Source organism: Polyergus mexicanus, unplaced genomic scaffold (genome assembly GCF_030449975.1).
Source record: "Polyergus mexicanus isolate NDT 795.1 unplaced genomic scaffold, iyPolMexi1.0 SCAF_6, whole genome shotgun sequence".
Taxonomy (NCBI): Eukaryota; Metazoa; Arthropoda; class Insecta; order Hymenoptera; family Formicidae; genus Polyergus; species Polyergus mexicanus.
Genome location: NW_027223326.1, coordinates 771,663 through 796,142, shown reverse-complemented (window position 1 = coordinate 796,142; position 24,480 = coordinate 771,663). Strand labels below are relative to the sequence as shown.

The 24,480-nt window shown below is 36.6% G+C and overlaps 2 protein-coding genes across 4 annotated transcripts in view; one reads left to right on the top strand and one right to left on the bottom strand.

The window, feature by feature from the left end:
- LOC138933819 (neuropeptide Y-like) overlaps window positions 1-24,480 on the top strand; it is a 90,540-nt gene that overhangs the window by 11,139 nt on the left and 54,921 nt on the right. For all 3 annotated transcript variants that reach the window (XM_070296838.1, XM_070296840.1, XM_070296837.1), the window contains exon 2: window positions 92-239. The gene's annotated coding sequence lies outside the window, so the exon portion shown is untranslated. The remainder of the gene's footprint in view (window positions 1-91; window positions 240-24,480) is intronic.
- On the bottom strand, window positions 3,552-23,028 carry Flz (transmembrane serine protease filzig). Its single transcript, XM_070297458.1, has 8 exons — window positions 23,017-23,028; window positions 14,116-14,203; window positions 6,498-8,857; window positions 5,557-6,019; window positions 5,245-5,434; window positions 4,701-4,966; window positions 4,266-4,420; window positions 3,552-3,760 (listed from the first exon to the last, which is right to left on the bottom strand). The coding sequence occupies exons 1-8, from the start codon at window positions 23,026-23,028 to the stop codon at window positions 3,599-3,601; spliced, it is 3,696 nt and encodes a 1,231-aa protein (XP_070153559.1). The 3' UTR covers window positions 3,552-3,598.

The window sequence follows — 24,480 nt, the reverse complement described above, 5'->3', positions numbered from 1 at the left end:
GAGAAATTTTTAAATCCTTAACTATAATATTAATTTTCAATTGATAATTAAGCTTGATATCTAATTATGACATTATTGTTCTTTTTTTCAGAAAAGGGCACTCAGCGGATATTTTCGCGGAGAAGGAAAACCAATCGCCAGACACGCGCACATAGATTTCCGCAGCGGCACGTCGTAAATTGCATTTACCGTCCGTCTACGATGCAACCACCTGTGCAACGAAATGCCAGAGTACGCAGGTAAGTACGCGAAGCGTATACGTGCATCCTCGGATCGCGTCATACACGTGTATGCATGCGCCATTAAATCGCCACGCTTGTTTCCGCTCCAACGTTTCCAGGCATGCTGCTTCGGAAATGTTACTCCGGTCTTGCGTGTCGCACGCGCTAACTTCCGAGAAACTTCGTCCATTGTGACGGAATAAGCATTGTATTACGACGCAATAGATCTCTATTAATTTACGTGAAATTTATTTTTCCTTGCCCATACAGCACAGCAAGATTGCAACAACATTGCAGCAACATTTTTCTGCAAGATTGCAACATTGCAGAAACATTACGAAATGTTGCTGCAACGTTGTTATGATATTGCAGCAACAGTAAAATGTCCGCCTACAGAAATATTGCAATATAATATTGCAGCAACATAGCAATATAATATATATGCAATAATGTTTTATGTATATTTATCGACGTAATATCTTTAACATATGAAAAAAATAATAAGAAATTAGGCAGATAAGAATCAGGATTTAGTGTGTATATAGATTTTCTGTATTATAATAATAACGAAATTATAAATTGCTAATTTTTCGGTACACATTCGACTTCCTTCAGTGATAAAGAATATCTAAGAGAAATAAGAAAAAACTCAATTTGCAATTTTGTAAATTCACAATCTCTTTGTATCCGAAATATTCAGATATGCAAAAAGATTGTGGTGGATGTACGCATACAAGTTTTTTCACATCTCTCTTTTGTCTTCATATCATCTCAAAATTTATTTATTAAAATCTGAAGTATCTTTTGCATGTTAAAAAATTATTATCAAGTTTTTGATTTTATATAAGAATGGAAACTATTAAAAAAATTCTTAGTCCAATATCTGAGTCCCCTCGTGTTGGGGTTATATCATACAATTTAAGCTAATAAAAATAGTTATTATATCTTTTTAATCTTACTAGCCGCTCTTTGTAAACTATATAATCATCATGATTAAAAATTAAATGCGGAATAGATAGCGTAACATGCGCCGCATAGTGGTAAACGAATAAACTAGCGATTATTGAATACTTTTTTTATAATATTTTCGGAATGTTGCTATAACATTGCTAAAGTTATATTGTAAAATAATGTCTTTTTGTAATATTTCTGCAACATTAAACTACAATATGCAATATTGCAATATTGCAGCAATGTTGTTGCAAGCTTTAGTGCTGTATGGGTGGATTCAATTTTGACGCGCCATTTAATGGCTTGTCTGACTTAAGCCAATCTTTTTCCACTGGACAGCATTGTAGTCGTTCACGCGTGGATGCTTATAAAGAATTGAATTTTTGCCTAAAAGAATAATCCAACTGATTCGGTTATATTAAACAATTTTATTTTTTATTTGAATTTTTTACTTTTATATATTAAATAACTTTTTAACAATAATTCCTCGAGAAATTTGTTTTAAATTTTATATGTCAAGAACCAATTTATTTCTTCTTGACTCAGTTTTATTACTTAACGATCTCACTCGATTTTTGTAATTGAAATTATGTATATTATATGATTTTTTAAGAATGCAACAATGCGCAATCAACAAATGCATTTTAACTTCTACAAGTGTTGTGCATGATTTCATAATTGCTTATCTCGCAAAGTTTACGAGGAACATTAATAACAGTTGCAATATAGGAGCTTTCTTCTTTTCTGGAAAGAACTTGAGTAGATATTTTATGAATATATTTAACAGAATTTACATTCAAAGATTTTAACAAGTCGGATAATATATTTCGTTCTATCATGTTATCAGGTTAAATTATAATCCGCCCATTTATCATTAAGCACAGGATTAAAATATTGCGTAAATTAATGTAAAACCGCTGACGATATTTTAATTCTAAATTTTCGATTTTTCTTATATAAAACGAACATATAACACATACGTGCTACAGTTTTAAGATTTTAATCAACGCTGTAACCTTTCTCAAATTACAAGCGAGAAGAAAAGTTGTGAGAAACACCGGAAATGGCATTATCACCAGAAATAACATTATCACCGCGATGACGTTGTTCATATATAATGATAATGAGGATATTAAAAGTTCGATCGATTTGGAAAATATTTGCCGCTATTTTTAACGAAAGGTTCACCCCTCTCGATATGTATGGCACCGTGATATCAAAATATCCTCGACCATATCTTTTATACACGGAGTGTTGGTAATGAATAAAATAGCCAAACATATTGTTATAGTATAAAAATGTATTTAATAAATAACATCTAACAAGGAAATAAATAAGGCATTGAGCTCGCCTTTATGTACTTGTGTATCGCAGAGCACAATACGCTCCTCCGACAGAGACAGAGATGTATAAATATGAAGAGAAATATATGGGATATATAATTTAAAATATATTCGCGCAATGATACATGCAAAGTAGTTTAAAATTTGCATGCGTGGTGATGAAATTTTTTATCGGTGCCAATTCGGTTTACTGTGAAATCAATTTATTCTGAAATCGATTTTTACTCGATGAAACCTCTGTGCATTCAAGATTGAATAATGTTTAAATCAAGAATTATTATCGAAAGTATTAAGGATTCCTTTAACGAGTTAAATTTAAATCTAATTTAATCTAAATTTAAAATAAATTTAATTTTGGCCTAAATATTTCTGTTAGGAAAAAGTCACCTCTGAATTAATTAGCAAAAGGAATATAGATGACGCTATATAGAGGATTGACGCGAATCATGAATTATTTGTATTCGTTTCTTCGATCGTACAAGGAATATCAAATAAATATACAATGTTATCGTTCCGAGGGAAATAACGGTTCAGGATTGCCTGGAAGGATATTTTGAATGTTCTTCAGAGCCAACTCTGCGAATACTCTGTGTGTACACATAAGGACGAATTTAAACATTGATACGCATAAATGCAACGTACACTGCAGAAGCAGTGTCTCGCTGCGGACAGTTTTGCACAGAATGCTATTTCGAAATTTAAATAACTCGAGGGTTGTGGTCTGCTTGCCTCTCCCTCTCTCTCTCTCTCTCTCTCTCTCTCTCTCTTTCTCGTACCGCTTCCACAATGAATCTTGCTCGACGTAAGACGATGCTTCTATAAATATTATTTCTGCTCTAATGGAAAATATAAAATAAATGCGTAGGAAAGCGCGTCTTTTATCATTATGTAGATATCGAGATAGCACTCCGATATTTCAAGTCCGGTTTTTTTTTCGCGAATGTATTACTTAATTGAGCTTCGTACGCTCTATCCCGAAGGGAAATAAATTAAGCTTCCTTTGTACATTTATACAGAATGGCATCGGGTGCCGCTTACACACGTAATCACACGAGGACGTGACAATGATCGCCGAGTTTTTCCTCAGACTCCGGTAATGCTGTGCAGCCAGGGCTTGAAGTAGGTCGTCCTCATGTACACACCCGGTAGATATGGAGACGCGCATTTTATACCGTGAGAAACGGTCCCAACCAGAAACCATCTGCCGTCCTGTCGTTCCATCACCAGCGGACCGCCGCTGTCACCCTGAACAAAATCATTAACCGCTCTCTAGATTGTTTATTTACAATTAATTTTTTGGTACTAATATTACAGGATGGAAGCTTGATAGGAAGCTGAAGAAATTAGAATTAATCTAGAATAAAATAATAATAAAAATAAATAAAAATTTGAAATTTGGAATAATTAAGTAAGAATATTGTGACGTGGAATTTTCACAACTAATAGAGCAAACATGTTATTTAGGATGACCTAAAAAAAAGTAACACTGATAAAGAGAATCTGATAATTAAAACGTTTTTGACATCTTTCTTTTTGCAAAACGAGTAATAAAATCTACATAATCAAATAAACGATAGATCATAAATGAAAACATTGATATGCAAACTACAAATGCAATTGACACAATAATTATATTATTTGCCGTGAGATCAAAGGGATCCCGCTAATAGTTAGAACGGTGTTAATAAAGTTAATGGGATACAAGAGAGAATATATATGAGAAGCGAGATAAATCCCGTCGTTAAATTACCTCACAGGAATCCTTCTGACCGTTCGCGTATCCGGCGCAGAGAAAACTCTCCAAAATCAATTTCGAGTGTCCGCCTGTCTGGAACATCTCTTGACAAACCGCGTTCTCCATTATGGGCACCTGGACTTCTTGTAGCACCGACGGGACTCCACCATCTGTCGAAAGTAACCGATACCGTTAGTAGGGTCTTGACAGCGAATTGACAAGCGCGAGAGAAGAAAATTGTAACAGAATCGCGAGGAGAATTCGGGCGCGTAGGAGGCCACGCGAGTCATCGTGAAAGTCGTTTTATTCCGCTCTCGTCACGGTAATCCGTTCCATTTTGTACTATCTAGTCTTGCGGGAAATTTGCCGCGTGACTCGCATGCATGGTATACGCACGTGCGCGTTAGTGCTCGCAATTTGTAAATCGGGCGAACCGAAATCGATACTCACTGTATTTAAGCCGTCCCCAGCCCGTGACCGTCGCCATCCGTCCGGTAAAGTCGATGCCGTTTTCGGGCATGCAAATCGGCACGATGTGATCGTCGAACTGCACCGGCGACTCCAGCTCGAGAAGCGCCAGGTCATTCTCGAATGTCGCCGGATCGTAACCGCGATTCACGATGACGCGACGAACGTTCTTCGTTATGCTGCGTTTCGACTCCAACTCGCCCGAAATGTCAAACTCGCCGAAAACCGCGACCAGGGAAGCCAGGAAACTGCCAATACAGCAAGATATAACGCGATATTTTTATTTTTACATTCGACACATTACTTCATTTATGTAAAATCCTGTGAGAGACTATTTTAATTTAATACCCCTTTCGTTCTGGGTGCTCATTTAATCGTTTTATATAGAGAAAAATAATATTATAAATATAATAAAAGATAAAAATAATAATCCTATAAAAATTTAATCCGATATATTTATAAATAAATACGAATGGATTATATTTGTTTTGTTTCCCCAATTTCCAGTAAGTCTTGTATGACTTACCCTGGTTGACAATGAGCCGCTGTGATCACATATTTATCAGTGATAAGCACACCTCCGCACTTGTTTTTCGTAAATAAACCGAGCCAGGTCGCCTCGCGAACCAGGACCTGCCACGGCCATTCCCCAAATTGCGCGCCTTTTCCGCCGACTATCTTTCCCGCTCTCGAGACCAGAGGCCTCAAGCCACATCCTGTTGATACGACAAAGAATTTTCAAAATTGTAAGATTTATTTATCTAGTGTAGAAAATAATAGCGATTCGGATTTTTTGATCGTGGACACTTTGGAACTTGTTGACTGTGTGCTCACTTACGAGTCCGAAATTCTGGCTGATTCGTTTCCGCGTCGTTGCTCGATTCACTTGTAGTCGACAGGGTCGAACTCTGTTCTTCGGGCAAGATAGTCTCGGTGCTGCTGGGCCGCACAGTCGTGACTTTTCTAGTCGGTTTCGGTCGTTTCGTCGTTACCTGAGGTCTCTTGGTCGTAACGTTCTGCGAAGTAGCTGGTTTCGGCCTTGGAGTAGTCGCTTTGGTAGGACGCGTTGGTTTCTCGGACAACGACGGTTTCTGGGTAGTACGAGTGGGCCTCTTCGTGGTCGCCGCTGGCCTCTTTGTCGGTCCCGCCGTCGTCGATAAGGACGTCGATGGTCTGGTTGTGGGTTTTCGCGTCGGTCTCCTTGTCGTAATGCTTCCATTAATCGGTCTTTTTGTTGCGTTAGAAGGTACTACCGTGGCTGCCGTTGTGCCATTTCCATTGTAGACCACTTCTTTCAGGCTCTAAAAAACAATCGGGAAAAAAATTTCACAAAAACTTTGGTATATCTCTGTTATTGAAAATAAAGTATCCATTTATATTTTTTTTTTCCGTTGCTTTTGATGTTATCCGTATCTAAAATATGATACAATATCTTGTATCACATATTTTTATTATATAATTATATACGTAAATAAACAAGTATTTGAAGAACATAAATACGCACAATATTAAGAGTTCAATATTCAAAGATAAAATGCATAAAATGCGTAAACATTTCATAAAATAGGAATTTACAAAGAAAAACAAATTACATAATTAAAAAACGTAATATTAAATTCAATATTTAATTAAATTTTTAATAATTAAATCTAATAATTTAATTTCTGTGTATATAAAAAGAAACTTTCATGTAAATTGTGTAAAACCCGAAGCAATCTGAAACTTGAACCATAAGCGAGTAAAACTATCGCAGATAAACAAGTTATCTCTCATCGTTACCTGGAAGTTACCCTGCAGCGACTCGACAAGCTTGTTGACGAAGGCGTCCACTTTGTCCGTCAGCACGGCGTCTTCGAGGAACGTAGGCGTCGGAATATCATTTTCGCTAATTAACTCGATATCCGGATAACCGGTCTTGTTATATATCTCGACGATCGTCGGTTTCTCCTGCTGCGAGATTGGCGCGGAGATGTTGAGATTCGGATTCCGCACCGGCGGGAAGTTGATGAGGTCATCCGGCGCCGCGGTCTCATCTTCGCACGGTACAGTCGTCGTGGTACCCTTCATGTATTCGATAGCGTCGTTCGTGGTATCCTTAAATATGAGGGTACTGACTGGTGTCAGATCCTCCGACCAGCTGAAGCTGGGCGTCGACGGTTTCATATTGAACGCCGGCTTGTTCGACCACGAGGACACGGTAGTCCAGATCACAGGCTTCTTCGTGCTCGGCCGCTGCTTCGTGCTCCCGGTTTTCGTAACGACCGCCTCGGTGCTGACGTCGACTATCGGCGTCGCGTTGGTACCGTCCTTCAGATTGACACTGATGTAGCTGGTGGATACTACGTTGTTTGTGGCGGCATTGGAGATGACGGTGTTAATGTTATGGGTTATGGTCGTGGACACGCCGGGTTTCTTGGTATTGACTAACGTAGGTCTGAGAGGCGTAGTTTTAATCGGGGTTGAAATCGGCTTAATTGTTGTGCCCGAGGGCTTCCACGTAACAGGTTTCTGGGTGGTTTTCGTGCTAAACTCCGTGCCGAGTGGGCCGAGAACTATCACTGTCGGTGCCGGAGGGTTAGTCGGCTCGTCGGCGAAACTGCTACCAGAGGTCGAATGCTGTGTATAAGTCGTCTCGGTGGGAATGAGCTCGTAGTTGTAGTACGACGAGGAGAGTTTGGAGGGTTGAAAAGAGCTGGGTTTGTAGTAAGCGTATGAGAATGTTGTAGGCGCAGGTGTGGTAGATCGATAGTTCGAAGAACTGACCTTCACGTGAGAAGGCTTTGAAGTCTCGTCGATGCTCACCCAGGCCTGAACCGGCGAGAAATTTGCAGCCGGGATGGTCACCGATACCTCCGATTTTGGCGTAGTGTCGTTCAGAATGGAGATTATGTGATTGATGGCGAGCTCCTCCTTGTCGAGAACGTCGTCCTTCTTTTTGTTGCCCGACGGTTGGTCGTATGTAATCGTCTGTACCTTCACTAGCTCTTCTATCATGCTGGAGACTGTCATCGGCGTGGTAGCTTCGAGCTTCATCGGACTCGTCGCTTCTTTCGTAGACATCTTCTTCTCGATCGTATTCACCTTCTCGAATGTACTTTTCATGGTCAGTTGGGTGCTAAGTATGTCGTTCGTAAATTTCTGCGTGTTGGTATACATCTGAGTTACCATAGGTGTCTTCGGCATCACGGATACCGTCGATTTTGGAAGCTGCGACGTAGATGTAAACTCCATCGTGGAAGAAGCGGACTGCTCCGGAAACTTAATCCAAATATCTGACGTACTTTCACTCTGCGTGATCCTTTCATCCATCGACGTTTCGGTAGACGGTTGGAAGATTTCATCCGGATTGTTCGTCTCCTCGAGCATCGTGCCATTTTCATTCAACAATATCGTTTCCGGATGGCTGTAATTATTCTTAGTTAGTCCCTGAGAGAACAGCGCCGGAAGTTGATCGACCGGATCCGCTATTTGCAGAATCTGATCCGGATTCAATAACGTAGTGATCGGATTAACCGCCGACGGATCCTGATGATCCTGGATATTGTTATTGGAATCCGAATGTGTCAACAGTCCCGGCAGTCTCAAGTCATCAATGATGTCTTGCTGACCCAGAAGAGCCGGAAAGTTCTCGGCCAAGTGACTGACATCCGCTTGCTCGACTAGCTGCGTCTTTTCGGCGTTGTTCGTCGTGCCGGGCAACGGTAGCGTTGACGAAGAGGCCTGATTCGAAGTGGAGATTTTCGTGTACACGGTCTCATCGCCATCCGGATAACTCGAGACACTGATCGGTCTCTCGTCGATCTTTGTAGGCTTGTCGCTCGGCGGAATAGACATGCCGACGGGCGTGCCGTCTGGATTCAGCAAAATGGGTATGTCGGGTACATGGTCGAGCTGGTACAAATGAAGAAGCTCCTCGGTGCCGGGCGGCTCGCGATTTTCACTCGTCGAGCTCGTCGGCGGCAATTGGCAGCACGCACCGAAGAGGAAGCCGTCCATGCAGGCGCCGACGACTTCGCCGTTGCGCCGCGTGCATTCGTAATTGAACATGCATATCGTTGGACCGCTCGATTTCATACTCGACGGCATTGATGGCCGGCAGGCCTTTGGCACTATTGTATAACCGCCAAACAGCTTTCTGCCTGGAAAATAATTCGATTGAAAAATCAATCCCAGAAAACACAATTTTTCCTTCTATTTTCATTTAAAAAAATGTTTTTATTTATATTATATTTTAATTATTTAAATTTAATTAATTAAACTTTTTAATTATTTAAACATTATTTTTCCTGTATTAGCAGAATCGAGATGCATATAAGAAGAAAGCCATATAAAACATATTTTGAAACGTTTTCATTTCTAAAGCTTGTAAAGGAATTTCAAAATTCATTAAGTGTCCAAGATGAAAAGAAGCTTACGCAACTGCATGATAAAAACTCGGTTATTTATTTATTACGCGTGCGCAATATCAGAGAATTTTTACGATTTCTTAAGGAGCGATAAAAAGGAGTAATTTTTATAAAATGAATCATTATCATTCTGCGGACATACATCGCTTTGCATGACGCGAAAAAGATACCCCCAAAGATCGCTCCGTTTGGTATTTGGGTTGTAGAAGAGCATCGCATTCGAAACGCTGCCCCAATTTCAGCTTACCCTCAAAGAGAAATCGAAGACTATATCTTATCGAAGATTTATTGAGTGCGATATGTATCCGTAACGCGGAGAGAAGTTAAATAACCGTTTTTTTGTTTGCGGCAGCCAAAAATATGCGAATGCCGTCTATCTTGGACAAGCGAAGCAATAACAATATAAATGAACTTCACATAAACACTCGTCGACTTGTTTAAGAGAAGAGTAAGAAAGGAAGAGAGATTGTTCCTTCGACAAATTGTCTTTTTAGATTTTTTTTTTGTTCGTAACATCGCTGACGATAATATCCTTCCCTCTCGTAGACACTCTCGTCCTACGCGAGAGAAAATATGAATCATCAACGAGATATTGAGTTAATACGGCGAAAAAATATCGAGATACACCGCCCGCTTCTCACGTCCGTGTGTTGTGCTGTACGCGGTTATTTTTTTCGGTTACGCTTAGCTGACCAGAGCATAGACGAGCAAGCATGTAGGCTTTGCTACACGTGCATTTTATACACTGCCAATATATATAATGACCTACTCCGCGCGATCCGTCCGCGATGCTCGTCTGGATCTTCACGCCCGGCGTTCCAGATTTTTCTTATGCGCGAGCTCTCGCGTCTTACCAATCCACACGTCGTATTTATCATCATCAGTATACCGCGTTCCCTCGCTATTTCTAAATACCACATATCCAGAGAACGTAAAACCCGCCGTAAAGTTGTCCGAGAGACGTCCTAACTTTTCGTCTTCTTAGATATTTTCTAGATGTCTTTTCAATATTTTCATCGACAGATAAGGAAAATTATATATAAAATAAGTATTAATGCAATAATTAAGAAATAATGAAAATAATATGCATCAAAATTATAGTTTTGTATAACACATATATTAAAATATTATTTTATTAGCTATATGTAATATTAAAACAAGATACATATAATGACAATATGCATCCATTATGCATATAATGGACAAATTTGTATTTTGATTAGATACTTGAAGGGTTAGACTCCCATCGTCTTTATACGTCGTGGTTTTGAGATGCAAAAATATATTCTTGCGCGAAAGAACTTTGCTCATTTTTCGCAGCATTTGCCGCAACGACCACAGGCTATTCAACTTTCTTTTCTATGCGACGGGGGAAAAAAGTGGGCAATTTGCAATTTAGATTAACCGCGGGATTGTACACAATGTCGCGAAATATGGGTTGACTACGTGATTCGCTTGTCGAAGCGCGATTATATTTTCATTGTGGAGCACGTAAGGCGCGCCACTTTGTGGACAGTATGGGCGATCTTTATGAAAGCGTATAAAGTGGGTGGTGCTCAATTAATCGAGTGTCGCGTGACGTAACGGCGAGCATTAAACGCACGTTGTCGATTTCATGTATAATAGAATACCGTTTAAAACGGGAAATTGCTTCATTAAAAATGCACAACCTCGAAAAACTTCTCAGCGAGTTTCGTGAATTATCAATTTCGAAAGCATCACGTTGCCCTCCCAAGATTCAGACTGCTTCATGTACATAGATTTATTCAGATTATGTAGATTATAGATCTCGCATCTTGTTTCTCTCTCTCTCTCTCTCTCTCTGTCTTCGAAGAGAAAGAAAGATATTGATATAATAAATATAATTTATTAATCTCGATTAATAATCGGATTTCGTGTGAAAATGGACATTTTAAGCATATTATAGTATTAAAATTGCAACAAAAATGACGTGCGATTTCCTATTGGATATCAGCCAATCTCCCATTTATTCTGCTAGAAATCCGCATCGAGTAAAATATACATAGGGGACAATTGGTAATAATAATTAACCCCCTGCGGTGTTGAACTTTCTGCTTCCCTAAACATTTCTCACGGTATGCATATTTATCTGCGTTAGCAGAGTACGAGAGATGCGCTTTGAAACAGATAAGGTGAAAGCAGCGAGAATAATACAAGTATTTTTCAAAAGTTCTTATGACTAAGAAGATCCGTTATTCTGTATTTTATATTACAATAGATATTTCCATACAGCACCGCAAAATTGCAATAACATTGCAGCAACATTTTTCTGCAAGATTGCAATATTGCAGAAACATTGCGAAATGTTGCTGCAACGTTGTTATGATATTGCAGCAACAGTAAAATGTCCGCCTACAGAAATATTGCAATATAATATTGAAGCAACATAACAATATAATATACATACATGCAATAATGCTTTATGTATATTTATCGACTATAATATCCTTAACATATGAAAAAAATAATAAGAAATTAGGTCTATAAGAGTCAGGATCGAGCGTGTATATAGATTTTCTGTATTATAATAATAACGAAATTATAAAATGTAAATTTTTCAGTACACATTCGACTTCCTTCAGTGACAGAGAATATCTAAGAGAAATAAGAAAAAACTCAATTTGCAATTTCGTAAATTCACAATTTCTTTGTATCCGAAATATTCAGATATCCGGATGCAAAAAGATTGTGGTGAATTTACGCATACAACGAGTTTTTTCACATCTCTCTTGTCTTTATATAATCTCAAAATTTATTTATTAAAATCTGAAGTATCTTTTGCATATTAGAAAATTATTATCAAATTTTTAATTTTATATAAGAATGGAAACTAGTAAAAGAATTCTTAGTCCAATGTCTGAGCCCCTGTATTGGGGTCATATCATACGATTTAAATTAACAAAAATAGTTATTATATTTTTTAATCTTACTAGCCGCTCTTTTTAAACTTTATATATGGTAATCATCATAACTAAAAATTAAATGCGGAATAGATAGCGCAACATGCGCCGCATAGTGGTAAACGAATGAACTAGCGATTATTGAATACTTTTTTTGTAATATTTTCGGAATGTTGCTGTAACATTGCTAAAGTTATATTGTAAAATAATGTCTTTGCAACATTAAACTGCAATATGCAATATTACAATGTTGCAGCAATGTTGTTGCAAGCTTCATTGCTGTATAGGTTTCAATTCTACATGAGCAAAATAAAGTTAATCGTACACAGAAAAAGTGTTCGATATTCGAGATAGATCCCATATAAGTTCGATATAGCAAATGTATAACAAGAGCGAGAGATACGTGATATACATTGTATATATATATATATATATATATATGATAAATTATTATAGAATTGTAAATGTCACAAACCGCGAATGTCGCAAATTCTCTCGACACAAATCAACGCGCGAAAGTGGAGAAAGGTGAGTTCGTGACATATAGAGCAAAGCTGTCGTACATACGCTAATGTACATTTAAATGCGATCGCACATTCGGTATGCACCGGCTGTTGCAAGAATAATTTCGAGAATATCGAGTGGAGAAAACGATACTTTCTCAGATTTATGACGTTGAAAATTCGATGTCTTCCAACAGATGACATTTCCAAATTTGTTGTCAATTTATTATATAGAATGTTCTAAAATTTTTATTCCTTACAGTATTGTAAATTTTGTGATAGATTTGAGATAAATTATTCTTTGCAAAGATTTTGGGAATTATAGTTTATCGCAAATTTTTTGATATTAAATATTTTAAATATAATCCTTTTTAAATATATCCTCGAGCTGTATAACTAAATTTCACGCTAAATAAAATAAAATAAAATTAATATCCATTAAAGTTTTTTGCTTTTAAATTAACACAAGAAAATATAAAGTTTTGTTATATCTCTATGTATATTTAAATTTAATTGCAAAATTTAATTTGCCATTTGTTTATTGTGTTAAATATATATCTCGATCACCGTCATTCAAATAATCATCGTGTATTGAAGTTTATTCTCTGTAAATGCGTCGACAACGTTTATGATCGAAAAAATAGCAGTTCAATTTTGAAATATGCCTATAAATTTGAAACGAAATTGCCCGTTGCTTTCAAACACGTATCTTAAAATTTTCGTGCGTCTTATCGATACAAGCAGATCCGCGGGAGTATCTCTCGTACGACTTTCCTAAGGCGAGGTGCGAAACCTTAAGTAGAATTTGGTGCCAATATTTGCCGTGTCAGAAACTCGTAAAAAAAAAAAAAAAAAAAAAAAAAAAAAAAAAAACGCAAAGACTCGTTAAATCATGAAACACCGACGTTGCTTTTCTCCGGCGACCCTTGACCTTCCCCTTACGCTCGCCGGAAGGAACCGAAAGCAGCATGCGAGAGACATCGATATTCGCGCAGCTCAGCAGAAAATCGAATTTCACCTCGTCCGCATGTCTAACGCGCGACCGGAATAAAATGGCGAGGAGCTTCCTTCTACATGACATATCTTTGTGGTTCATTTTCCTCAAAGAAGGACGGAAAGTAGAATTTGGTGTCAGTAATGACTGCTGACTTTAACGTATCATTTTACGGCACGAATCGCGCGCACTGGCATGCATATTAACAAGAGTATATATTAGCGAGAACAATTTGTAAAAGTAGAAATTCAAAAATTTGTTTTATTACTACGTTTCTCACGTATCTACTATATTTTCTCTCTATAACGTTCTAAGAGATGCCTAGATGTATTGAGAAAAGTATTTAGATATTTAGAATTTAGATACATAAAATATATGAATAACATTTTATTTTCATATTAAGTGTTTTAAGCTTATTCTGTTCCATATTTTCTTCAAACATATACCATTTTTTTAGAGTAATAAAATATTAAAAAAAATATTCGCTTTGCAAAAAGTAAGAAAAGTTTATTAAATATTTTACGTAAAAATAAATGTATAATATAGATAATATCAATGGCTGTAAAAAATTACCTTCATTTTGTGGCGCCCAAGGGTGAGAAGAGACGCATGTCAAAGTAAGGAAGGTGAACAACAGACAGACACTTTTCCCAACAGCCATCTGTAATGAAAAAAATCGGTATATAATAATTAATAAAAAAAGACGCTTCTGTCCTAAATGATTTATATCAATTTTATATCACAAAATATTAACCAGCATAAAATTAAAAAATTCTTTTTATACTTAAAGTTAGCTCTGCTTTAAGTCAATGTTAATTTATTTATAAAGGCGGCTCTTGGCACCAATTCAACGACGATCTTAAAATACCCTTTAGTTTTACACTCGATTTTGAGACGTAAAAGGTGACGTAAAAAATATATGTATGTGTGTGTATGTTTATATATATATTTACAAGAAAAAGTGGAAATAAATTGCAATTTTTTCTTCATACACATAAATTTTCTTATATATTTCTTATCTATTAAACAATTAAACGGTTAAATAAAAATAATTTATTATTGTTTCAACTGAAATTATTCTTCAGTTTCGTAATAATATAAATATATAATTTAAAATATTTATATAAATATTTATATAAATTTAAAAAAGATATATATATAGCACATATGCGCGCACATTGTGATACAAGATATTTATTTTATTATTTGCATTTTTTTTTTTGCGTTGAGTGTGAGCGGTTTATATAAAGACAGTTTTTTTTTTTATTGAACCGAATAGAGCTCGCATCTTTTTAGGTTCAATTCCAGCATATGGTAATTATTCAGCAGCTGTAACTTCCCAAATCTCATTATCAGATCAATGTACATATTTGTTCTTTGTAACGGTACAGAAATTTCAGCCTCTCGCATGTATATGCCAGAAAAAAACTGAAAGTTGTAATATAATCAGTTTCTAATCCACGTATTCACGTTAGTCAATCTTTTCTTACAAGGTGATAACTACCTAAATTCTATAGCAATGTATCTTTCTATATGTATCATTCAATTTGAGAATATTGTAGCAACTTATTCCTAAAAATTAACTAAGAGATTGAATATAAATATTATAAAAGTTTATTGTTATTCTCTCTTTCATAAAATATTATATTATAATATTTTTGAATGTAATATTATAAATATTAATTATTATATTAAAAAATACTGAAGCAATGTGTCAAATGGAATTGCAAATCAAAGTTATTAAATTTGACATAATTGTAACATAATAGAATTCAAAAGAATTGTATGTACGATTCGTGAAAAATAATTTTATTATACAATAGCACAATATATTGTTTTATTACGTTTGGTTCGTGCACTTTGTCATTTTAATTTATCATTATCGATTCGTAAACAGAGAGAATGGTTGATAATTTAATAATTATAATGGATGAATGTATACATTAATTAAACAATATTCTACAATATAGATCGATGCTTTTATAAATATTTGCGTAGGTATACGCTTATACACGAAGAAAAAAAAAACGGCAATAGTAAACTTAACCAGGAGAGTAACTCTATTAATAATTTTTGCAAAAAAACGAAAGGTCAAAAAAGGTTTCCCGTGTGCGCTATAATAATTTATAAAAATACAGTTCCGTAGTTAATTTAATCCGGAAATAATAAAAGATTGAAAGAGAAAGAAGGAGAGAGAAACAGAAATAAACAGTATGGTTGAACACTGCGAAAGGGAGGAATGCATCTTTCGCTTCCTCGCTTTTACCGAAGGTTTATCTTCGAAAATTCCACGAAACACTGTTGCACGCACTTTTCACACGCGAGTCGTGCAAAATAAGGAGGAACATTGTCCTGGACCTATGTACATATGTCTTCTACCTCGGAAGAAGATTCACGCTTACACGCGCGTCGCGCGCACTGGACAACAAGCTGACTGTGCATGCGTGTACCCCGCGGAATCCCGTTACAGTCAGTCACACGGGCCCCGTACATACATATGATAGTCGCGAAGGCGAGTCGGAGGAACGGGATCGAGATATCGGTGGAACCCGAAGGTAAACGTCTCGCGCCGGGATATCTTCGGCGGGGAAGCCTTGACGAGAAGGAGACGAGGAGAATGAACGGCGGGCGAGCTGGTCGCTCTTTAACGCACAGGTTCACTAAGGCACTGGTAACCCAGTTTACCAATTCGCCGCCGTTTCTGTTCCATTCTCATTGCGGTCTTGTTAGCCCATTAAAGCTCACTGTACGATGTAGCATATAATACGGATTATCGCCAATTATCCGAGTGTCTGATGGATTATAAAATTCTGAAATTTTATTTGTTGCAAAATTTTAAAAATAATAATCTCGGACTTTAGGAACGCGATGACATAGACTTGAGCGCGATATTTAAATTAATTATTTTTTAGATCGATTGTAGAAATAAGTTACAATGAGAGAGAGAGAGAGAGAGAGAGAGAGAGAGAGAGAGAGAGAGAGAGAAAGAGAGATGACTGCGGTACAGTTGCGGGAATTAATTAGCGACGGCTTGATTGTCGAATGATCGCTTTGACATAAGCTATGATAATGATTTTGATATAAATGGCCCGTTCGTGCCGCTCTGATATTTAATGCGATCCGTTAAAATGAACTGTTGTTCCATTGTCTCTTGCTTGTTAACCTAAAACTACGAAGCGCTCGGCACATTTATATAATGTCGATTAAATGTCTGATATTTATGTTAATATTATTACGCGCAGGGATATTATGTTAATTAAATTAAATGTACCGGAATTATATTATGCATTCGCATTTTAAATATTACGCCGGTTGGAGTTTTAAATATATGTTTCGAGAAACAGATTAACCAAATTAATAATTAAAAAACATTTTATGACGATGATTTTACGATCAATTAAAAGAGTAGAAGTATAGAAATTCTAGAGAGAAAGAGAATGATATAGATATATATTCTAATTTACTTTTGTACACTACCCATACAGCACCGCAAGATTGCAACAACATTGCAGTAACATTTTTCTGCAAGATTGCAACATTGCAGAAACATTACGAAATGTTGCTGCAATATTGTTATGATATTGCAGCAACAGTAAAATGTCCGCCTACAGAAATATTGCAATATAATATTGCAGCAACATAGCAATATAATATATATGCGATAATGCTTTATGTATATTTATCGACATAATATCCTTAACATATGAAAAAAATAATAAGAAATTAGGCAGATAAGAATCAGGATTTAGTGTGTATATAGATTTTCTGTATTATAATAATAACGAAATTATAAATTGCAAATTTTTCGGTACACATTCGACTTCCTTCAGTGACAAAGAATATCTAAGAGAAATAAGAAAAAACTCAATTTGCAATTTTGTAAATTCACAATCTCTTTGTATCGGAAATATTCAGATATGCAAAAAGATTGTGGTGGATGTACGCATACAAGTTTTTTCACATCTCTCTTTTGTCTTCATATAATCTCAAAATTTATTTATTAAAATCTGAAGTATCTTGCATGTTAAAAAATTATTATCAAATTTTTGATTTTATATAAGAATGGAAACTATTAAAAGAAATCTTAGTCCAATGTCTGAGTCCCCTGTGTTGGGGTTATATCATACAATTTAAGCTAATAAAAATAGTTATTATATCTTTAATCTTATTAGTCGCTCTTTGTAAACTTTTTCATCGTGACTAAAAATTAAATGCGGAATAGATAGCGCAATATGCGCCGCTTAGCGGTAAACGAATAAACTAGCGATTATCGAATACTTTCTTTGGAATATTTTTGGAATGTTGCTGTAACATTACTAAAGTTATATTGTAAGATAATGTCTTTGTAATATTTCTGCAACATTAAACTACAATATGCAATATTGCAGCAAATATGCAATATTGTTGCAAGCTTTAATGCTGTATGGGTAAGAATTTATAACGCAAAATAATCATAAATCACATATAAACAATGTTTCTACAATCTATTAATATAATTCATAATCGTGAATCACTTTATTCAAGTACAGCATTAACGTGCATCGCTTCATTATGCACAGTTAACTTGATTCACGGTTGACGGAATCACGATAACGCCATTGTGTCTCGTAATAGTTGCACACGCATTACACGGATTACGTCGTGAGAATGTGTGTTACACACCGACATATTAACACTGTTAACAGAGATGCAATCCTTTCGTTCGTCCTAAGCACGGCCGTGAAGTCACTTTCCTTGCAAGTGTTTCGTTTTCGCGTAACGTTTTTCCGTTTACCGTCGTCGTTTATTATCGATCGGCGCGAGAATTTATCGTATTTATTTTCAACGCTGTCTTTCTTTTTTTATATTGCAAAATATATTGTTGATATTTTTTACTCGTCAAAGATTGTCGCTTCGCATTTTCATTTCTATGGTTATTGATCATCGCCAAGTGCGAAAATCGACGTTACGTTCTCGCCAACGTTACTTTCCGGATGATCTGCCGTTGTGATCAAACTTGTGGCAAACTCGAGTTGTCTCTCCGTATGCTTTACCGTCGACGAAGAAGCTGCATACGGCGGAATTCTCTCTTTTTCTCTCACAGCGAGCCGGAAAAATGTTCGCGAGAAAAAGTCAGCGAGATCCCACGCTCAGCCCCAGGAAAGATCCTGCGGCAACCTCGACCCTCGAGCGAGGTCAAAGGAATCGTAGATTCTTCCGCGTTCATTGGCCGTCCGTCAATGTCGGGTACACGGTAGCTTGATGCGTGTGCGTGCACGCATTATATTATGTTTACACATACGCTGGACCTCGGAGAAAGCTCGACGTGTCTTGATTATTGGATCTGGGTGACCCAATTCCTTCGCGCTCGACAGTAGCTTCCTTGTCCTCGACAATCTGTCGCGGATCCTCGCGAAGATTCTCAACGATTGACGCTGCTAATGGCGATAGATCATACGAGTATAGATGATTGATGACACGAAAATGTATATTTAAGCGTTAATTTAAAATCTCACGCCGGAGGCTGACAATTACATATGTTTATATACATATATCCGAAATTCAGGTCTTTTAATAATAGAAATTTTTTTTATGTATATATATTTATTTATACGAGATCTAAAAAGAAATTTTCGCATGATTTTTTTTTTCTCTCAACCTCGTTTCCGCGATTCATTTCTCGCGGATAAGCGCGATTAGAATTAATCCAACAGGTCGGAACGTCTTTGGCCTCTATTTTCTCTTCGCATGAACGCCGATTATTTATCGAGTCAACGGTGATTAGCGAAATAATCCGAGAAAGTAGGAAATCCGTGCTATTCGAATGGAATACAGAAGTTCGCGAGAAGAGATTTTTCGCGCGAAATTAGACTTAGGATGAGGATGCGATTGCAGACGGTCTCTGCTTTCACTCGAATGTTTAAAGATACATATTTCGAGCGCGATTGTTCGTATAAAATTTATTTATTCCTCCTACGCTCGATTCGATACGAAAGGCTCAGGATCATCGTACAGCCTCGTACGAAATATCGAAAGTGACGTTTATACGTCAACCTTGTTAACGTTCTAATATCGATCACACGAAAGATCATTTAAGATCGTATAATAATCGTTTACGATTTATTGACGTGATTCTGTTGCAAGAAGACTCCGCTGACACAAAAATTTTATTTTTCATGAAACTTTGTATAAAGCTTGATAGTTAAATATAGATATTCCCAGCTGCTAAAAAAATGTCCAAAAAACGATTTTAATCCTTGAAATTCAAAATTTATTTATAATCCCTCTGCCACACATTTTTGGTATTTCTAAAAAATATAATTTATTAAATATAATTTTTTTAAGAATCTCTTTCCCTCCTTTTCTCTCTTCATGTAATATATATATACGGAATATTAATTTGATATGATAGATAATATTAAAATTAAAAGAAAAATGAAAAAAAAGTTTTGAGATATTTGGAATAAAAACGCTAAAAGAGAATATATTGTAAATGTGATTCGTATAATGTAATATCGTAATATTTTATCTTTTCCACTGTAAAATCTGTCAAAGAATTTCTGATCGCGTTGAAATTAATCTTAAAAAACGCCACGTGTTGCGAATTTTTTTCTCTTGGTTGAATCGATAAAAAACGTCACGTAAAAGTGTTAAATGCACAAATGAGCCTACATGATTGGAAAGAGCGACAACGAACTATCGAAGCGTCGACAACCGTTACGACCCGCCGCCACATACCTGACTTAGTACATCGGAGGTGTTCACGTGCGCGAAGGATGTATGCGTTAGGAGTTGTTAGGGGTCAACGCGAGAGATCTTTCGCCTGTTGAGTTTCTCGCCAGACAGTAGCGGAATTACACGGAAGCGTCAAAAAGTGAAAATATCTCACATGTCTACTTATTATTTTCTTTAAAATTCTTCGTTCAGTTTTCTCTACGATTTCTCAATCTTTCAATATTTTTAGAGATTCTTAAAAATATCTATATAGGGAGAAAAAGTATATAACAAGAAGATGATAGATGTTGAGAGAAGTAGGAACTGGTGCAAAAAAATAGCAACGCACACGTATCCTTTACACTACTTTCCCATCAGCTCGATAATTTTTTTTATCTATAAAACATAACTGTGTTATGTACGGCGTACGCTGTATTTACGTGCGTGACGGTTGCTGCTTGAACGTTAATTCGCGCGATGCTGATTTCTCGTTGCTCAAGGTGTACGGCTTCACGGTCGGTGCGTCTGTCGGCGAACGAGGGCAGGTCCGTGCAACGAGTCAGGTTGACGATACCTCTTACTTACGTCATCGATTTGATCCGCGTCGGAGATTTGCCTGTGACTTTCGGCGTCTAATTCGTCGCGTTAAGTCGCGCACGTTCAACGACGCAAAATACCAGGGGACGAAAGACACGCGCGTGCCGAGGAACACAGGAAAAGAGAAGTTGAAATGCCACGCTACAATCTTGCTTCAGGTGTATCGAAATGCTTTATTTTAAAATGTCAGCTGTCTCCGCGATCGGATTATTGTCCGCGCTGATTATGCCGATTTCCGATTACGTCTTGGTTCCGATAGGATAGATAGTCTGATCTTTCAAAGCGCGCGCTTTCCATTCGCCGATATTGAATCTCGCTGCTGACCTCGTGTTGCACTTTCTCCCACGAGAATAGAACGAATCTGCGACGGCGAACCGATGATATGAATAGAGAATCACGGTGTTTTATACAAACCGTTTTTTTTGTCAGTAATATTTTAATTAACTTTACCTGAAGAGTATATGAGTAATTTTGCTATGGCACGTTTATCGCATTTGAATTCTAAATAGATATGGATTATTTAATTTTTGTTTAAGAATTCAAACTATAAGATTGCATAAAATATCGGTTATAATTCTCTATATGTTTAATAAAATTAAATCTTTAATAAATGTCTATTTAAATTCTCAAATAATGACTCAATTTATTAAAAGAGTATATTTCCATACAGCACCGAAAGATCGCAGAAACGTTGCATAGATCTTGCATTGAAACATTGTAATATTGCATGGAAATTGCGAAATGTTTCTGCAATGTTACTGCAAGTCTGCGGCAACGTTGAAATGTCCGCCCTTAGAAATATTACAATGTAATATTACAGTAATGTTACGGTGCAATGTATTCGTAATATTGAAATGCGTTGCTACAAATATGCAGAACGCTTTAAATTTGATAGATAAACTTTGAAAATTTATAAAGACATCCAAGAGAAATAAGAAAAAAGAATTGTGAATTTATGCAATTACGAGTTTTTTCTCTCTTGGATGTCTTTATATATTCTCGAAGTTTATTTATTAAAATCTGAAATATCGTGCATATTAAAAAATTATTATCAAATTTTTGGTTTTATATAGGAATGGAAACTATTTAACAATTTCCTGTTATCTAGTTAACATCGCTATTTTATAAATAATTTACAAGTTTAAGAAAATAGTAATGATTAAATAATTTCATTCATAAAAGTTAAAATTTTACTTATATAGATATTAGACTCTATTTTACATCTTAAGTAGACAAGTAACGAATAATTTTAACTTTTTTGGATATTTATGTATCCGATTACTGAACAATCAGTTCAATATCTGAATTCCCTGTGTTGGGATTGTATCGGATAAATTAAACTGATAAACAAACAAACTAGCGATTACCGAAAACTGTTTTTTGTAATGTTTTTGAAATGTTGCTGTAACATTTTCATAAAATATTACAATTATATGTTCCAATAATGTCTCAACAATATTATATTGCAACTTGCAAGATTGTAATATTACTGCAATGTAATTGCAATGTTCTGTGCTGTATGGGTTTAAGCATCATTAAAAAGTTTCTACCTTATTCAACTTGCATCAAAAATTTATTTTCTGAATTTTATACTAACGACACGTAAATGATGCAATTTAAAATTCCATTGTAATTAGATAGAAGACTTTTCAAAAAAATATCTTGTACATCTCTAGAGGAGATACATATTTATATAATTAAAATTGTGTGTGTGATTTAAAAACATTCAGAATTAAAACATGTCATACAAATACGTAAATATCTTTCATTATTTTACCGGCAGATTTCATATTTGTTAGATATTTATATTTTATTCTACAAATAATAAATAATTTATTTACTCCATTTTTTAAAAATAATTTACAATATCTTTACGTCTTTTAACATAAATACACATACATATATATTGAATATTCTCATGGAAAATTTTATCTATTTGAATTGTTTATTCGTGCCTGATTACTTATATACGGTACTCAGTTAGGATAAGTTATTCATTTTTATAATTCGCATCTCGCTAAATGCGAAGGTGCACGTAAGAGTTTATGGATCAGAAAAGTAATACATCATAAAGACGGAGCAACTCGGGCGATTTCCCGTGTCGGCACAGGAGGGAAATTACCTCACGTCCATTCCACTAGTCGCGTCATCGATCAAACAACCCCCAAGGGCCGAGCCACTTACCGTGCAGCGCATTAACCTTTAGGTGCAACGTGGAGAGGGCCCGTTAAGCGCGTCTCATAACGTCGTTTTAATTCCGGCAGACGGCAGGTCCGCTCTTCCGGTCTGCTTCCTTCCGCGAGAGAGGAAACGTGACCTTGCCCTTGTCGTGTCGGTCAATTAGATCGTCCCTTCCGCGATGCCTTCCTTTCTCGAGAAGATCACTGATCCTCGTCCGCACTTCTTCACTGAACTTGCTCTCTCGTCGCCGGTCGACTCGTCGTCGGCATGCGTCGAATCATATGCTACGCCCGCAAATGATCGAATTACGAACCGATACCGATCTCGCAATTATCAAGCTTCCCTTATCCCGTACGCGTTTGTTGCACTATCGTCGACCATCAGTCATACCGCCGATATCAGGAAACCGATCGCCTAATCTGGAGATTTCTCTGTGACTTTTACGCGCTCGTATCGATTTGTACCGCACGATCGTCCATCCGACCAGCCAACGGGATGGTATCTGTCTAGTGGTCGTGCCACGGCATGTGCTGCTAGAGTCGCATGGCTAAGTCATAAGCGGCGCCTTCGACGAGGATCGGTGGTGGTGGCCGGTTCGATGGTGGAGGTCGTTTATGGTGGAGGCAATGCCGCGTTTGACGGAAGCCCGGTCGAAGAGGAGGAAGGGATAACCGCTCCGGTGGTGGACAGGGGCCGTCAAGGGGACAGGTGGAACGGGGTGATGGGGACTGAGGGGAAAAACTCATCGAGGAGAAAGAGAGGGAATCAGGAGAAACCAAAGTGGGTCAGTAGCGAGGTCACGTGGAGAAGAACGGGGCCCAACGTGCAGGACGGCGACACACTGTCCTACTCATCCAACGGTCTTGGCCGCTCCAGGTTCTGTCTGCCCATTCAGGAAACGCCTCGCGATCGTGAAAATGAGATGCGATCCATCTCTCCTCGTCGGTATCCATCCCACGGAAAGAAAGAGCCTTTGATGAAATCGCCTGATGAGAATCGCTCGAATATAAATACGACGAGAGCATATAATTAGCTGACAAAATCACGATAAGATTGCATAGATCGCCATGACATATTTTATGTTGTGTTAACAATTGCTACTGGTTATTAAAAATTAGCTTTAAATAATGAAAATAGCAAATATCGAAATACAATAATTGATCGACTTGAATTGACGTCGAGTCGATTCTGTTAAAAAAAAAAAAAAAAAAAAGAAATTATCAAGTATTGCTGAAAGAATTAATTACGGGTTCGATTTGGGGATGAAAACTTATTCCTTCAACTATTGCCAATTGAATGCGCTTACTCGTGGAAACAATTAAATAAATTTTATATCTGGAATCTTTTCGGAAAATATATATTTCTCACACGCGTGAGAGAGTCAAAATTCTAGTCATGACATTTGTTCTGATCTAAATTAATATTTTTATGAAATAATGATTGTCGAAATATCGATTGTATTAAGTA